Here is a 19,362-nt window from a genome sequence, read left to right as displayed (position 1 = left end):
TGGCTTTATACACCCTGAAGAAAACCATAGGTGCATGGTTCATTGTGTAATGGTCCCATGTGTAAGACGCAGCCTTTCCAGGGAACTTTAATTTCTTTTTTTGTGTTTTGGCTCACCTCAGCAGCACAACACAAAACTGGACACCGTGATGGTTGGATTATCACATGGGATTTATTTTTGCGTGGCTGATTACAGCACACTGATTACAGCTGGGTGAGAAAATTTTAACCACAGGCTGCGGCCCGGCTCCACGTCCACACTGCACTGTGAATCACATGGGCCGCTGTTGGAGGTGAGATTCATGTTTATTAATGCTGTCACGGCCTGGCAATACAGTTCCATGTCATATCTCCTACAGTTAGAAGGGGATCAAGTAGTAATATGTATTAGCAGTGAGATCCATTCAGCTCCAAGCCTGATGCATGCAATGACATGTTACTGCGCATGAGACCACGGAGAGGCGCAGCTGCCTGTGGTATACAGCGATATGATGGAGACAATAGTTCACATTATTTACGTCGCCCATGGAAAGGAAAGGACAAATATCTGTACTGTAAGGTCTATTGTGGATATAACAGCCTGTTCAGATTTGCGGCGGCATGCGCACAGTCGCGCATGGTGCTTTCTGTTTGATAGTGCACTGTTCACATTCACTGTACATAATGAATCGTATCACAGTTCCTTTGTCCTCTCGGGGGGTGGGGGGGACATTGGAGGTGGACATTATTATACGTGGCAAGTGGAGGTCATACCGGCAGGCTCTACAGTGCCAGATCCATGTTGAGGTTCCTTCATACGCGGTCAAATCATTTCAGATCCTGTTTTGCCGCCATCAGAATATGTCAATTGCGGTCAGATGATGTTCACACTGCACATGGAACGCCGTCAGATAGGTGTCCCATCTTGATGGTGCCCGGAGGGTTTTGAACATGTGCAACATACTTGGGGCCGCCGGCCAATTGGGACCAACTGTATGGACTCTCGCAGATGGCTGTCAGAACGTTTTCGAAGTCTAAGTGGACACTTTTCGGATGTGGGCCGAATCATCATTCTGCCTCATTCTGGCTATGTGTGATGGGGGTATTTGTTCGGTGGTTAGTTGTATAACCACTGTTTCTGAGAACTGCTTCACATCTGTATTCCATGGAGTTGAGCAATTTCTGGCACCTGTGAGCAGGTATTTTAGCCCAGGACGATTGGCCTACATTCCACAATTCCTCTGTATTTCTTAGTTTTGTCTCAGAAACAGCATTTTTTTAATGTCACCCTACAAATCTTTTATTGGGCTATGTTCCTTGGGCTGACCACTCCATAATGTTAATCTTGTTGGTCTGGAACCAAGATGCTGCTCACTTGCTGGTGTGTTTGGGGTCATAATCCTGTTCAAACACCCATTTCAAGTGCATTTCCTCTTTGGCATGGGAGGTATTTTGATGTATTCAAACTGATCATGATTCCTGGTATGTGATAAATCGGCCTGACACCACAGTATGAGAAACATCCCCATATCGTGATGTTTGCTCCACCATACTTCACAGTGTACTGTGGCTGGAATTCAGTTTTTGGGGGTCGTCTGACAAACTGCCTGGAGCCCCTAGACCAGTGGTGTCCAAAGTCCAAAGTATTCCAGAAAGAGCCAAGAGGGCGTAGGATTTCTTTGCAGCCACTGACTCCAGCAGGTGATTTCACTGATGAACTCATCCCACCTGCTCAAAGTGATGTTAATCAGTGAAATCATCTGCTGGAGTTGGTGGTTACAGAGAAACCCTGCACCCTCTTGGCCCTTTCTGGAATCTGTTTGACACCTGCACCCTTTTTTTTTTGGCAAACTGTAACTTCTTCAGAACATGTCACTTTTTTCAACAATGGGACTTTGTGGGGGCTTCTTGCCCATAGCTTGGCTTCACATAGGAGTCTTCTAATTGTTACAGTACTCACAGGTAATTTTAGACCTTCTTTAATGGCCCTGGAGCTGATCACTGGCTGAGTCTTGGCCATTTTGGCTGTTTGTTCCTTGATCCATCTGAATTAATAGTTTTCCATTTCCCTCCACGTCTTTCTGGGTTTTGTTGCCATTTTAAAGGATTTGAGATCATGTTAGCTGAGCAGCTAATCATTTTATGCACTTTTTAAAATGTTTTCCTTTGTCCAATCAACTTTTTAATCAAAATACACTGTTCCTCTGAACAGTGTATTTTGTACAATTTGATACATTTTTCGTCATGCTTTGATTTGGAATAGAATGTGCAGTGTTCCCAATGCATTAGCGTGTAAGGAAATAAAATTCTGAGTTTTATTCACTTTTTTTTAAACACACTTATTATTTTGAACACAACTGTACATATAATCTTTTCATGAAGTATATACAGACCACTGTCGTCTATACCGCTCCAGATTCTATTGCGGCACAAACATTATTATGACTTCTTCAACTGTCACAGTGTTCGATGTTGTCAGAAACTTTGAGTGCAGCCCACAGCAGTGCTACCTCGTGGATGTTTTGCTTAACACTCGTGTCAATGTAAAGGACGTTGGGAAGTATGTTTGTGGGTAATAAATAAATAAAGCACAAATGAGGAGTTTGAGAACAAGAACAGAACATCTGTTTTGATCACTAAAGCTTTGAAATTTCAGCAAACACTTTTATTCTTAACATTAAACAAATCTGGGGGTGACTACAAAAGGCTTCTTGGTACCTGTCGATTCCTATCTCCACTCGTGGCTTCACTCTTAACCTTCCGTCATCCTTTCTCAACCTCTCTGGACCCCCATCAGCTGTATTAATGAAAGTGCTAGTGGGGGGGAACAAACCCGAGTCTATGGGCTGTCCTGGTGCCATAATTTAGTGTTTTAATGGTGGCCAGTGAATGAATGCGTGCTGGGGGAATCCCACAGGTCGGCCTGCAGGGGCGAGGTCACCGGTCGAAACTGCAATAACCTCCCACCACTCGCTTTATTGGCCTCCTCCGACTGGGTTTTTATTAAATCACAAGCCCTCGCAATTGTTCCTGCTAGATGGAAGCCAGCAAAAAAAAAAAAAAAAAAAACAGACGAAGCCTCAGTCTTTTTAAGACATGACAGATGATGCGCTCAGCAGAAGAGAATTACATCCATACACGATAAAAAGACATCAAAGATGATAGGAGAATTTAATTTGCAGCTTTTTATTCACTGTCAGTGGAAGACGGGTTTCACAGAAATAACGTGAGACAGAAATAGAAAAGTTGAAAAAACCGGGAAGACACTGTTCTTCTGAGAACTATGAAGAAAACTCAGAGGTAATGTTCTACTCAGTGCAGCAGAAAGACAAAAATAAATTGGATTTTCTGTACATTCAGTGCCAAATGTTTCTCCTGAGACTTAAAGTGACTATAAAAACTTTTCAACCAGCCACTAAAGCCTTTAAAATCATTTTACTACTTCAAATTGAAATCAAGACATTCAACCTTCTGTAGATAGTTGTAAAAATGATGTTCTTTGTGATCAAAGAGGAAAAAACACGCCAAAGTGATCTGAATTACACACAATACAAAGTAAAGGATTATATACAGTATAACAACTAATCCTTCACTTTTTCCACTAGTTAGCTAAATAAATTACATAACTGGGCAATAGCCATGTTTAGTTCAGGGGTTTGTCTTGATTGTAGTATAAATATCGCTGTGCCTGAATAGTCCAAATTGTGATGAGTCAGTAATTATGGCACATATACAGCCACGAAGCAAAAAGTACACTCAACCGTATTTGACTGGACCTTTAGGCCACGCCCACCTTGGCAGTAGACAGGAAGTTGTGCACCCAGTGTGACTGCCAGTCAAATACTGGTGTAGCACCGGCTTGTGTAATCACTGAAAATTTGTACTTCACTGAAAATAGTGCACTAGTAGTCGAAAGAAAGGAAGTAAAGTGCAGCACCAAAACGCCCAGTCTAAAGCCCCTTTCAGACCGGGCCTACGTAGAGTTGCATTATGCGGTGTACTGACTACGCCAAGCTTACGCTGCCCCACGCTGGCCTATGTGGCAATAATACACTGAGGGACGCAAAGGGGTCCACGAAATGGACGCAAAAAAATAAACATTTGTTTTGCATCCATTTTGGCGTACAGCACTGGACGCAGAACGTACATAGTTTTTACACAAGTCTGTGCAACACTACGCTACTGTACACCATGCCTACACAATAGCACACTACCCAACGCCATTTTATTCATCCCAAAGGACTCATATCAGTGCTGGTCTTTATTATTCCTGGTCTGCAGGACTGCTTTAATTACAGCAAAATGCCACAAAGGAAAGGCAGAGGTTGTGGCAAAAAAATATTCTCCAGCTCCTTCTTCACATGCTTCCAGCGATAAAAATGAGGAATCACCTGCACCACCATCTGAACATAGTGATGCAGCTGGCAGTGACGGAAGAAGAAGAGGCAGTCCACTGGAATTTCAGCAGCAGCGATGTGTTCTGGACAGCAGGCAGGAGTGGGTTGAGAGGCAGAAAACTAGGTTGATATATGATGATGGATGATGGATATATGATGGATTTGAATCAAGCGTGTTTGATTCAAAGCCATCAGGTTTTTGCAAAAAAAAAAAAGTTGGGATACTTTTCTAAGCATACAGTAAGTAACTGTACCAGATTGTAAGCAAACCTAGGTACGCTATTATACGCCAGCCTATGCATATCCAACCTCAGCGCACCAACATTTTTTTCGGCCGTACTTGATCCACACAGCACAACGCAACTCTGCGTAAGCCCAGTGTGAAAGGGGCTTAATAAAGCTCAAGTAACTCTCTCAAAAACGTGACTGAAAATTACAAGTCAGGACACTGATACGAGATAATATCAGAATTATTTTACCTTCAGTTCAGTTATGTCTCTGTATATAGTGACCAGTAGTCCATGGGCTAAGCAGATTTCATCACAACCTCAGGTGGCAAAACAACACTTTCAATCCAATCTCAGCGGCACCATGACCTACACAAAAACATATGAACACCTTCCCAGAGTGGTCACTATAGTCTGGTAGGGAGGTTAATGATAAGACAAGGGTCAAAACCTAAAAATACTCAGTCATGTTGAAAATTATGTTTCATTGTTTGATCATATATCATCATCACATATCAGAGCGTTAGTAGTCCTTCCAAATTTGTCCACCATTCTGTATATTGGTCTTTATATCTGCATGACTTACCAGACCAGACCTGCCTATTTTTAGCGAGTTATATGATGTTAATAGTGAGCCATGCCAGTATTCTCTGGCCACATTTCTTTTTAGTGTGGTGTACTATTTCTTTCAGAGATTGTCCCGTAGGGGTTTCCTCCAGGAGTCAGATGTGGGCTCGTAGGCATCGTATATACAGTAGTGTTCAGAATAATAGTAGTGCTATGTGACTAAAAAGATTAATCCAGGTTTTGAGTATATTTCTTATTGTTACATGGGAAACAAGGTACCAGTAGATTCAGTAGATTCTCACAAATCCAACAAGACCAAGCATTCATGATATGCACACTCTTAAGGCTATGAAATTGGGCTATTGGTAAAAAAAAAAAAGTAGAAAAGGGGGTGTTCACAATAATAGTAGCATCGGCTGTTGACGCTACAAACTCACAACTATTATGTTCAAACTGCTTTTTTAGCAATCCTGTGAATCACTAAACTAGTATTTAGTTGTATAACCACAGTTTTTCATGATTTCTTCACATCTGCGAGGCATGGAGTCAACCAACTTGTGGCACCTTTCAGCTGTTATTCCACTCCAAGATTCTTTAACAACATTCCACAATTCATTCACATTTCTTGGTTTTGCTCCAGAAACAGCTTTTGTGATGTCACCCAACAAGTTCTCAATTGGATTTAGGTCCGGGGATTGGGCAGGCCACTCCAAAACATTAATTTTCTTGGTTTGGAACCAAGATTTTGCTTGTTTACTACTGTGCTTGGGGTCATTGTCTTGTTGAAACACCCATTTCAAGGGCATGTCCTCTTCAGCATAAGGCAACATGACCTCTTCAAGTATTATGACATATCCAAACTGATCCATGATACCTGGTATGCGATATATAGGCCCAACACCATAGCAGGAGAAACATGCAAATATCATGATGCTTGCACCACCATGTTTCACTGTCTTCACTGTGAACTGTGGCTTGAATTCAGAGTTTGGGGGTCGTCTCACAAACTGTCTGCGGCCCTTGGACCCAAAAAGAACAATTTTACTCTCATCAGTCCACAAAATATTCCTCCATTTCTCTTTAGGCCAGTTGATGTGTTCTTTGGCAAATTGTAACCTCTTCTGCACGTCTTTTATTTAACAGAGGGACTTTGTAGGGGATTCTTGCAAATAAATTAGCTTCACACAGGCATCTTCTAACTGTCACAGCACTTACAGGTAACTCCAGACTGTCTTTGATCATCCTGGATCTGATCAATGGGTGAGCCTTTGCCATTCTTGTTATTCCACTATCCATTTTGATGGTTGTTTTCCATTTTCTTCCGCACGTCTCAATTTTTTTTTGTCCATTTTAAAGCATTGGAGATCATTGTAGATGAACAGCCTATATGCTTGGTCTTGGTCTTGTTGGATTTGTGAGAATCTACTGAATCTACTGGTACCTTGTTTCCCATGTAACAATAAGAAATATACTCAAAACCTGGATTAATCTTTTTAGTCACATAGCACTACTATTATTCTGAACACTACTGTATATCAACTATATGTATTGTTAGACTTCAGGGCAAAGCCTTTGATAAGCTGGTATAATTCTCAATTTGATATTTTAATGGGACAGAATATGCATTGAAAATATCTTCACTGACACAGAACACCATTAACTGGTTTGGTTAACTTTCCAAAAGAGCCAAAACATGTAAGAATGACTCATTTTTTACAATTATGATAATGTGTTACAGTTGCACCTTTTTGGCTTCAAGCTCTTAAAAATAGATTGTTCTGCAAAAATCAATAGAGTGTATGTCATCGACATGAGTTAGTATGAGGTTTAAAAGAAAAGCTGAGGCAAAAACACAAAGGCTTCATTGTACTGCAGCACTACACGTGACAGTTTAAATAATTATTAATTCATTTTAATTATTTTTTGAACGGATGATTTTAACTGCCACACAGCTACTGGAATTAATTCAAAGCAAAGCATCATAGAGCCACCACGTCATTCCATTAATTGTATCATGCTTTTAGGCGGGGGGGTAACACCTCGGCCTTTCTGTTTGATCTTTGTACATCAGACTGAAATCATTTTCATTTTCCACCTTTCACCCCCTATGCAGCCAAAACACTGCTGTGGTGACAATGCCTGTGCACATCAGTGACCTTATGAGTTATGTTTTTGGGAGGCCACAACCCCTACAAGAGCAACCCAAGATGGAGAAGCAGAGGCCAGAGGAGGATGAGTGGCATCGTGGTCCTCCAGGCACGGAGTCTGGCTAATAAGTAGGGGTGTCTCTCGCATCAGACGATCCAGTGTGTATTTGGACAAGTGTGCTATGATACAATTCAGGGATGATACGTTACATTATGGAGCAATTCAGTCCAATACTTATCACATATTACAACAAAAATCTGCCCTATACTCATAAACCAGACCTCATGAGATACAAAAAAAATAGGGCTGATAAATCACACACTTTTCCTATCAATTTTACAGCCCTGGAAACTGCGGCAATAAAATCAGGGTGATACAAATCTTAAAACAGGGCGATACCAAAAAACACATTGAAAATACCAGGCTTTGTATCGCCCCACTTTTCATCCAAACAGGAGCCCCCATTTCTCAGCCCCACCAATGACACACCCCCATTTTGTGTTACCCTGGTGACAAGTGCAGGATCCTGATACAGGGTATCATGATGATCAAGGTGAGAGAGTTTTAGCCTCCTGAGCATGGAGAATTCTACAACTTTAGTCTCATACTGAAGTTGTGAGACATCAAAAAGTTAGTGAAAAGGACACTCGTGAGTTAATAGAGAGACACAAGAACAGGAACACCACCAGGAAAATGGAGAGTGATGTGAACTCATTCACTGAATGGCTAAGTGGAACAAAGAAGGAGAAGACAGGGCTCCTTGTTCTTTCTCTGATGGAACTTGACAAATGGAATGGACGATAATTATATGGTTCTTGTTCTTTATTTTTGTTGTAATATGTGATACATATCTTATTACATGTCTGTTTATGTATCAAACTGAGTGATGGAGCAAAACTATTCATATTAGCTTCCTAAATAAAGTGGCTACGTTACCTGAACTGTTAGCTAGCCTAGAGTAATTATTGTACTAGCATGGCCTATACAACTCCCTACCTCAGTCTTCCTGTTCTCAAAACACTGTTTCCTTGAATTGATGTAGAACGTAGTATTTCTTTATTTGCAGCTACTCTTTGAAATCAATTAGCTTTTCTTTAAACTGTAGCCATGTTTTTTTGTTGTTTTTGTTTGTTTGTTTTAAATAGTACATCGGTTTTACCTATGCAACACTCTTTGACCCAACTGTGTGGAATTACTTTGGGTCTGTTTCAGGGAATTCACACTGTTAGATTGGTATAGCAGTAAATCTGAGCCATTTTGGAAATCTTATTTTGCATTTTTAAACAAAGTGAAGTTCATCCATGCCAAGTGTCCCATTATACCATAAAGTGACTGCCCATCACTGCACATAGCTAAATAATTAACAATATCACATCTGATTATAAAAATGAACAATGTTTAAAAAGTCATTCTTTCAAGAAAAAAATCATAAAAGTGATTTAAAAAGGAACAAACTTTGATAAAATGACTGAAAGCACCACATGAAAGACTATATCACACAAATTAAAGATGATGTGAGGTATCACAGATATCCCTGGTAGTTAATGGCTTTGCTGCATTTAGACACTACGAGTATGTGCGATATGTGCTGCTTTTTTAGCCTCAATGATCCACTCCTTAAAGTGCTTCACCTCCAAAGCGCGGGCTGCGCGGACTGATGGGGGGTCGTAGTCATTACTGTAGCGCAGGTCCAGGTGGTGGGCTCCCTCAGGGATCATAATGTACACCAAAGAACTGGTTATGTTGGATGTCACTCCACCAGCTGACCAAGGGTCCAGTCCTCCATTACTGAAGTAGAAACAGCACAAAGACTGATGACATAACCTGACACATGTATGTAAAATACTAGAATCTTCATTTAGGCTACAAACACTTTTATTATATGATATGGGATTTTGCCAACTTCTGATTGGCCCATTCGCCACTTTCTGAGCTGTACCACATGCCGAATTGACCGCTGGTGGAGCCGAGTAGACCGCGCATGCGTAACGAATACACCTCGCGTGCAGCATAGCGCTAGCTAATCAAGCGATGCCTTCTATCGATAACGGATGGGGTTATCCTCAGCCAAGGCCTCAGTGAACCCCATCCTGACCAGGTTCGCATAAACACTGGTACACATCATCAAAAGTCTATAATTGTAGATGACTATAGAACTGTGTCTGTTTGGTTTTGGAAGTAAAGTTAAATGTACAACACTACGGCTGCTAAATTATCTTCCCGAATGTCTTTCACAATAAAAACATTTTAATGTAAACGCAATGGCAGTTACATGCAGTGACTTTTACTGTGAAACCTCATTGCAGCTGGAGAAAGCTTGACGTTTAACCGTGTTGAGCCGACGTAAGCAAAAGGCTGACATTAGCTAAGATTTTCCTAACGTGTAAACAAACAAGACATTTCATTGGGAATTCATTTACAAACATTGTCTGAAGGAGCTTCTGTCAAAACATGAACATCTTTCCTCATTAAATCCTGCAGAGAATCCAACATGGAGAGAAACGGAAAATAGAAAGGAGTGATTCGCAGCTGTACAGTTCCATAGTGGAAAGGATGTGACATTTAGCTACCTTTCGAGCACAAACTTGAAATCTGAGACCACAAGGCACGAGATGATATATAAGACTTAAGAAGCTCCACAAGAGAGTGCTGAATTTTGTAAGTGAACAATAAAACCTTAAAATCAGCTCTCAAAATCATTGCAATTGGGTTGGTTCACTGGGTTGACTTCTTTGAACCCCATCTCAAGAGATTGCAAATTGAATTCTTTTGCATAATGCCCGTTTCTAAATTCAACTTTGTTTTAGACTATCCATCGTTACAATTTACTATGACCAAGATGATTGTATTTTTTGTATTTTATTTGTCACTAATGTTCTTATGATGAAAAATGGAAATGTAAAAAATGTTCATACGATAGGTTTTCCCCCTTTTTTTCTTGGGTGCATCCAAAGTAAAATTATCTTTGTAATTAGTTTTACCTGTCAAGTAAGTGTGTTATTGTGACTTTATTTAATATATGAACTTTTCATTTTGATAACCTCTGAGCAGACAAAACCTCAAGCACCCAATGTGATCTTTCACGCCCCCCCGAAAGTGAATATTACATAGGTTGTTTCACCTCTTTAATGTGCATGAAAAAAGCCAAGATTTTTAACAGTCACTGTGATGAATCGTGAAAATGTCTCCCTCTACAAACTAGCAACGAAATCTTGAGCTACTTCACAGTGGAGAATTCCGATGTAGTGTCATTGTAAAAACTATACTGTGAGGAATAAAACAGCCACGAGATGACCTCACCAGACAAAATCATTTTGTATTCTCTCCAACAAAATACAGACAGTGATCATCTGTATCAGAGGCTACATTTAGGTCCAACAATAACACTGATGTGGAATCTACATCTCGTGAGTGCCAGCTCAGTGGAAGGATGTGCACTGAATGCTGACTGACCATCAATCTCCAATAAATATGTAAAGATTCACTAAGCAAGCACTTTTTCCAAAGCATATGGAAGAAAGAAAAAAGAAGTCACATACCTGTATGAAGTTGTTTCAGGTTGAAATTTACTTATAAAGAGAATTTGTGCACACATACACACAGAATTTTAGGATTTTGAGGATATTTAATCTGAAACCCAAACCACGTTTGGCTGCAAAAGGTTGATAAGCGTGATCTTGCAAATGTTCATTTTAAGAACGACACAGAACATGATTATTTAATAACCCCTTTTTTCATCTGCTGGAGTATACTGACATGGAAATTGCAGTAATTATGTTGCACCAACACAGAGGAGACAACAAACCTTTTCCTGCAGCTGTCATCACACAAGCCGTGTTTACCTGAAGATGATGTTGCTATGAGAGGTGATGTCCTTTCCCCCATAGACTGTGCGAGCCCAGTCAGCACGAGGCCTGACACCAAATGCTGCATGACATTCATCTGAAAAGGCCTGAAAGTCCCACTTTTCAGGTTCAAACATGTCCTGGATGCCATCAGTGCACACAGGCATCACCATCTCTGTGCAAGCCTGGGGACAAGGGATTGAATGTGTGTTCATCGTGGAAGGACATGAGAACCATTGACATGTCTGAGCATCAATTTATTCAGTAAATCAGATTAATCCCAGTATCAACACACCTGAAAAGCCCAGCCGATGAAGCCGAGGCTTCCGGTTGCTGTCTGAGATATATTGAGACAGGAGGTGGTCCCGGTGTAGTTGTAGTAGACCTTTGCTGCCTGGGAGACGCCGAGAAGCAGCTGGTAGTCAGACACAGTGGAATCAAAACCAAGATACTTGCACACCACCTAAAATATGGATAAAGAGAGGATAATATTTTATAAAGTATTTGCTGTAGCAAAAGTCACAGTCTGTTTGTTCTATTTTTTTACAGGTTTGGGAGGCCCTTTGACTTATACTCTGGTGCAATTTAAATACCCCCCCCCCCCCCCCAAAAAAAATCACATTCATTATTAGTAATACAAGTATATAGGACCTTCCCAAGTATATCAGACATAGGCTTAGACTAATTTTTTAATAGTCATTCATTAAAAAAAAACATCTCAGTTGCTGTCACAGAACTAAATATCGATACACTGCACGAATACCTAAAAACACAGAATAAAAGGTGCGTGATAGTGATAAATAGGGTTAGAAGGAAAAGTCAATAACTGTCCTCTGTATCTGTACAAACACAACATACAAGAAATAAAAAAGGCCCCAGATATTCCACATATGAATATGCTACACGGGTAAAGTTGCTACCAGATGCTACAGTGTATTCGATATCCTACATTCTGTATTGCACAGTTTTTTTCTATCGATTTGTATTTAACTGTCTTATGGTGGTTGGTAAAAGCTGTCCCCTGTCAAAGCATTAAACAAAAGCTAACAATAAAAGAATAAATGGAAATAATAAAAAATTACACTTCATCAATGCACAAAAATCCTAAATTAAAGAGCTGATAACACAGATAATAAGGTGCAACTTATGTAGACTGTTTGGTCATACCATATTTTCTAGAGTATGTGTTTTGTGCACTTGGAAAAGGCATATGACCAGGTCCCTCTGGGTATCCTCTGGGGGGTGCTGCAAGAGTATGGGGTACCGGATTAACTGCAGTGTACGATCTGGACTCTATATGACCCAAGTCAGACCTGTGTCCGCATTCTTGGCATTACAACAGACCTGTTTCCGGTGGGAGTTAGACTCCACCAGGGCAACCCCTTGTCACCAATCATGTTTGTGATGTTCATGGACAGGATTTGAAGACACAGTCAGGGACTGCGGGGTGTCCAATTTGGTGACCTACGAGTTGCATCACTGCTTTTTGCAGATGATGTGGCTTTGTTGGCTTTATCAGATAGTGACCTCGGACACACACTGAGCAGATTTGAGGCCGAGTGTGAAGCGAATGGGATGAGAATCGGCATCTCCAAATCTGAGACCATGGTCCACTGTTGGAAAATGGTGGATTGTCCTCTCTGGTTTAGTGGGGAGTTACTGCCCCAAGTGGAGGAGTTTACGTATCTTGGGGTCTTGTTCACGAGTTGCTCAAAATTGAAGCGAGAGATCAATAGATGCATTGGGGTGGCATCTGAAATTTTATGGACGTTGTACTAGGCCATCATGGTAAAGAAGGAGCTGACCCAGAAGGCGAGGCTCTCAATTTACCAGTTGATTTATGCTCCTATCCTCATTTATGGCCATGAGCTTTGGGAAATGACTGAAAGATAAGATCACAGATACAAGCAGCAGAAATTAGACTCCTCCATCAGGTATCTGGGCTTACACTCTTGGAGAAGGTGAGAAGCCAAACTATCCAGGAGAGACTCGGTGTAAAGGCGCTACTTCTTTGCACTGAAAGGAGCCAGTTGAAGTGGTTCGGGCATGTGGTGAGGATGCTCCCTAGTCGTCTCCCTAAGGAGGTCTTCCTGGCATGTCCAACTGGGAGGAGGCCCTGGGGAAGACCCAGGACACACTGGAAAGATTATATTTCCCAGCTGGCTTCGGAAAGCCTTGGGATCCCCGGGGAAGAGTTACAGGACTTGGATGACAATAGGGAAGTGTGGGATGAGCTGCTTGCTCTGCTACCACCGCAACCCGGACCCAGATAAGTGGCTGAAAATGCATGAATAAATGAAATGAATGAAAATACAATATGCTAAATGATTTTTTTCTGTGGCTAAAGTCCTACATACTAAATCATTGTGACATACATCAGACTAGATCTACAGATCCAAGCTAGCAAGGGCCAAATGCAGGAGAAGCTCTCATCTCCAAAATCAACATGACACAATCATTGAGTGGGAACAGCAAGGACACGGTGATAGATATTCAGGGTTTTGCAATAAGATACTTGGCGTACATGAGTGGGTGTAAAAAAAATACTTCCACTGTCTCAAAAAATGGTCACAAAATGTGACCATTTGGAGGCAGTCTGGAGCCCTGTGAAATATGTGTGTGAGTTCCTTCCAGGTGCTCTGGCTTCCTCCCACTTCCAAAGTCAACTAAAGTAAAGTAAAGACTATAAATTGACCATAGGTGTGAATGTGTTTGTCTGTCTGTAGTAGACTTGTGGCCTGTCCAAGGTGTACAGAGCCTTTCACCCAATGACCACTGGGATAGGCTCCAGCTGCCTCCTTAACCTCAAATTGGAATAAGTGGGTATATAAAATGAATGAATGTTAAATTAGATCACATAAATGAAGAATAGTAAGCTCCTTCGGCTGCTCCCTTGTTTTTGCACTCGGGGTCGCCACAGCAAATCTGACTTGGATCTGCATGTTGAATTGGCACAATTTTTACGTTGGATGACCTTCATGACGCAACTCCACATTACATGATGAAATGTGGCAGTTGTGGGGTTTGAACCGGGAGGTTTCCACACAGAAACCAAGTGGACTAACCACTTGGCCACCACCCCTAAATAAATGAAGAAGAAAATGCAATTTTAATCCCATGGCTTTGCTTTATGACCTGTAATTCTGATGACCCTTTAAAAATATTCATATTCATCTTAATTACAAAATTGAAAGTTCTATATAGCTTATTTATTAATTTTTAATGGCTTCTCACATCTCATGCGCAGTATCTTTGATGCCAACCAGGGTGCCACCATCCACACTTTGAGAAACACTCTGCTCTCTAGGACGTGTAGAGGAAAAGTAAAATCTGCTGTGTGGTGCTTAAGGCAGTTTTTTGTTTTTACTTTCATGCAGATACACGTCATCATACACAATCATCTTGTGCAACATTATAATATGATTGCGTGGTTATTCACATTAACAGATCTGTGTTGCAGGTGTTGTGTAAGTATGGTTTTTACCTTGTAAGCTCAGCACAGCATGTTATCATTCTTGGAAGGACAATCTATATTATAAAAGTCAAGTGGCCTCAGTGTGCATATGTGTGTATGGCTTTGATCATGGAGAAACCAAAGAGAGCTGACATTTACTGTTTGGTATGCCTATGTATTTTGGTTCAAGGATGAATGCTGCAAAAATGGAAAGTTGATAGGACAAATATTTTTTGAGAAATTGGTGATTTTAGCTAACCAGTAAGCAATGGACATTGTGCTGCAATGCACCATGGGAGTTTTGGGGCTTTAAATTTTGTTATTGTGGTTCATGTTAGTTTCAGTGTTGTTAATGTTATTGATTTATTGTGTTTTTGTAGTTCAATTGGTTTAGTCAGTTTAGTTAAGTATCACATTGGCATTACCATGAGTGAGTTAAGTGTCATGTTGCTGGTACCATGAGTGAAATTTGTATTGATTGTGTATCATTTGATGTCTTCCACCACCGTGTGTTTGTGCATGTCTAAAAATAGAGCACTTGCTTGCAGCAGAATGCCGAAAAGACAAAAAGCTCTCTGTGCGAATTATGTATTTTGTGTCAAGGATGAACGCTGCGAAAATGGAATGTTGATGGGATTAATATTTTGGAAAAAACTACAAATACTAGCTAACGTTGCTGATTATATTACTTTACTAAAACATTCCAGCAGGGGGTGGTAAATCATCTTTATATTAAAAGCGTGAGTGCGTGCGTGTGTGAGTTTATTCAGTAATTTCAATGTAAGGACATAACTGTAAATACATTAAAAACACATGGATCGCACAAGAAAGTGAAAACACTTATTTCCACTGTGATCCATTTAAAAATCAAATCAGAAAACAAAAGTAAATTAATAACAATGATGATAATAAGAATAGTGTATGTGATAAGAAGAACCTAAACAATTAATAAATACATTAAGACAGTAAATTATCATTAAAAACAAATTACATGTTGAGGTCTAAGGTTCTAGAAATATTTTGGACTCACACACCATTCCAACTCATTATAGAAATTTTGCACAAGTTATTACCACCCTTGAAAAATGTCAGCTACCTATTTTATAAACACTACCCAATCTAGAGCCCGTGGATCCCCACAGGCAACACAGTAGTATAACATAAAAGAATGAAGTGGGCTCCTTGTGTTCTGAAATCCATCTCAGGTTTCTTGACATTTAAAAAAAAATACCAAAGCTCCTCCGTCTGCTCTGTTGATGTACAGCAGAGATAAGAATGTTGAGAATTGGTGGGGCTGCACATAAAATGCTTCAAAAATCCTCTGTGTGTTGTTTGATTATCCATAATTGTTTTCTCTGCATTGGCTAGATACAAAACAAATGGACAACAGTGAAGAAGTAGAAGCTATTGTCCACACTTCTATTTTCCACTGCACCTGATCCACAATTGACCATTTGAAAATGCAACCCAAAAGAAAAAGATCTTTGTATTGTTTTTGGCACGTTTTTGATTGGCTGTGAGGTAACAGAGCTAACCACGATGCACCATGCTATCCACTCACACTGTCAGGCCAGGTCAGATCTGTGAGCATGTGCTGCAGCTGCCACACCAGACACACTACACTACACATATTTGGCAATTACCCAAGGAGATAATCAGTTCGGCTGCACCTCCTAAAAATCTGCTGCAGCCAGGTGATATGTGGATGTCCTCTCTGACCTTTCCAGTTGCAGAGGTCCTCAAGACTGAGGCCCTGCATGCAGGAACACACCAAAGGAATGAGCTAGGATATGGCAGATGCAGGGTTCTAGCCACAGTACCGCCCAGTACTGCAAATTTCAGCCTGGTTCTCAGGTTCAAATTGGCTGTGCCACGTGGCACAGATTTTCCGGAAAATGAATTGAATCCCTTGTGGGATTCCCCTAAAAACTGATCTCTTACGCATTCGTGGCCATCACATGATGAATCTCCATCTCATCAGAAAGTGTTGAGAACATCTACCAGTGCTACGAGTCCCGGACGTGAAATTATGGGATATCATAGCCTCTAGCTTTCCCCAAAGTGACACCTGTAAGCTTATATAATGATTTTCTGAAAGGTTAAACTACAAGAAAGCACGTTTTGACAATTATTGTCTATGTTCACTCATGCACGGGAGCAATAACGATGGACTTTTGTTTGTTTGTTGATATGCATTTTAAACTCTGCGGTGGGTTCTTTATCATGGCACAACGACACTTGAGGACTACTTTGGTGGGGAAATGCAAAACAGAAAAGAAGAGAGGAGGAGAATGAGGAGATGTGTGGGGATCTACAGTCAGTCGTGTTAATCACCATCATCTGACGTGGCATCACATTTCCACACTAATGCAGCAGCTAAGACTAAAAAGACACAGAAGCATGCATCTTACTTTGTCCCAAGTGGAAAACAGGCACGTTTTATAGAACAAACTACACTCAATAACAAAGCACACTTTAATTTCATGTAGTAACTGTAATTTATTTTATTAACTTGACTTTGAAAGAAACATGCAAAAAAGAACTTTGACATTACAACATAAATGTCATTTTTTTGTCTATTATTCTTGCTTTCAATGCATCTAAAACCACTCAAAATTAGTTAAAATAGGGTTTGCCAATGATATTTACCTATAGCCAATGACATAAACCCTATGGCTTCGGGGGGAGGGGGCTCCGCCCCTTCAACCCCAAGCAGGGGCATTGCACCCGGACCCCACCGGGGGCTCCTGGACCCCCAGCCATGAGCCGCAACAGCTACGCTTCGCAATCACATAATTTATCTGGCACTAAAATGTTCCTAGCTAGAACCCTGGACAGATAGGTGACTTCTTCGGCATGAAGCCAGACTCTTTTGGTCACTCAGCAGCATTTCCTGTAGTTCTTGACCAGGTTTTGCCACAGTGCAGCAGGGATTTTGGTCCACTCCTCCATACAGATCATCTCCAGATCTTTCAGGTTTCGACTTTAAGCTCCCTCCAAAGATTTTCTATTGAGTTCATGTCTGGAGACTGGCTAGGCCGCTCCAGGACCTTGAAATGCTTCTTATGGCGCCACTCCTTAGTTGCCCTGGCTGTGTATTTCGAGTCATTGTCATGCTGGAAGACCCAGCCATGACCCACCTTCAATGCTCTTACTGAGGGAAGAAGGTTGTTTGCCAAAATCTCACGATACATGACCCCATCCATCTTTCCTTCAATACGGTTCAGTCGTCCTGTCCCGTTTGCAGAAAGCACCCCCATGCTTCACGGTTGGGATGGTTTTCTTGGAGTTGTTCTCATCCTCCAAACATGGCGAGTGGAGTTGATACCAAAAAGCGCTAGTTTGGTTTCATCTGATCACATGGCCTCCTCTCATGCCTCCTCTGGATCATCCAGATGGTCACTGGTGAACTTCAAATGGGCCTGGACATGTGCTGGCTTGAGCAGGGGGACCATGTGTGTCCTGCAGAATTTTAAACAATGACAGCATCATGTGTTACTAATGTAATCTTTGTGACTGTGGTCCCACCTCTCTTCAGGTCATTGATCAGGTCCTCCCGTGTAGTTCTGGGCTGTAGTTCTCAGAATCTTCCTTACCCCACGAGGTGAGAGCTTGCATGGAGCCCCAGACTGAGGAAGATTGATAGTCATCTTGCGTTTCTTCCATTTTCTAATAATTATGCCAACAGACAACAGGCAAGCAGCTTGGTGAGAAGGCAACAACCTTCTGACCAAGCTGCTTGCCTGTTGTCCTGTAGCCCATCCCAACCTTGTGCAGGTCTACAATTTTGTCCTTGGTGTCCGCAGACCGCCCTTTGGTCTTGGCCATGGTTGATAGATTGGAGTGTGATTGACTGAGTGTGTGAACAGGTGTCTCTTATACAGGTAACAAGTTCAAACAGGTGCAATTAATACAGGTAAAGAGTGCAGAAGAGGAGGGCTTCTTAAAGAAAAATTAACAGGTCTGTGTGAGCCAGAATTCTTGCTGGTTGATAGGTGATCAAATATGAATTTCATGCAATAAAATGCTAATTAATTATTTAAAAATCATACAATCTGATTTTCTGATTTTTTTTCTTTTTTTTAGATTCTGTCTAGTGTGTACCTACTGTAAAAAGTTACAGACCTCTCCATTCTTTGAAGGTGGGAAAACCTACAAAAACTGACAGTGGATCAAATGTGTATTTGCCTCACTGTACCTCTTAAATAGAAGCAGTGATTGCTTACAGTCCCAGGAGAACAGCATCTATGCCTGCTTGAAGATGTTCAGACACAATAGCATGGAAACCATCACATCCTCAGCTATTTCACCACCTTTGCAATCTCACCAAGACTTAGTGATTTATAGCTGAGTGGTGGCTCAGGGGCTGGAACCCTGGCAATGGAGATGTAAGCATTCTGAGAGGAGGAACATCTTTATACAACTACTCAACGTAGCTGGCCAAAGTGGACAGAACAGCACAATCATCTGTCAGCACCATGCTATCACTTGCCATGACTACAATGGGAAGACGTGTTGGTTTGGAGGGAAACAGTGCTTAGATTATTCTGTAAGCAAACTAAGGGTACTTAGATCACAGGTACTGCACCATCTGCTCACAGATTCCTGTAATAAATGCTTCATTGGCACCCTTAGTGACATGCCAGGCCTCTTTCTCAGCTCCTTACACTGCCTGGAATTTCCACCAAGCTATGCACTAAGACTCTTCTGGATGATGCTCATATTGCCTACAGACAACAGGAGTGA

At 41.1% G+C, this 19,362-nt stretch overlaps 1 protein-coding gene across 1 annotated transcript in view; it reads right to left on the bottom strand.

Moving 5' to 3' along the window:
* Positions 1 to 8,368: 8,368 nt before the first annotated feature.
* prcp (prolylcarboxypeptidase (angiotensinase C)) overlaps positions 8,369 to 19,362 on the bottom strand; it is a 42,042-nt gene continuing 31,048 nt past the window's right edge. Inside the window, exons 7-9 of the mRNA XM_034168459.1 lie at positions 11,458 to 11,625; positions 11,160 to 11,347; positions 8,369 to 9,105 (exon numbers count right to left, since the gene is read on the bottom strand). Of these exons, the coding sequence (XP_034024350.1) occupies positions 8,877 to 9,105; positions 11,160 to 11,347; positions 11,458 to 11,625 (585 nt within the window). The 3' untranslated portion in view covers positions 8,369 to 8,876. The remainder of the gene's footprint in view (positions 9,106 to 11,159; positions 11,348 to 11,457; positions 11,626 to 19,362) is intronic.

The sequence above is a fragment of the Thalassophryne amazonica genome, chromosome 4 (assembly GCF_902500255.1).
Source record: "Thalassophryne amazonica chromosome 4, fThaAma1.1, whole genome shotgun sequence".
Taxonomy (NCBI): domain Eukaryota; kingdom Metazoa; phylum Chordata; class Actinopteri; order Batrachoidiformes; family Batrachoididae; genus Thalassophryne; species Thalassophryne amazonica.
Note: the sequence above shows the minus strand (reverse complement) of the source record. Positions and strands in the feature narration are given on the sequence as shown.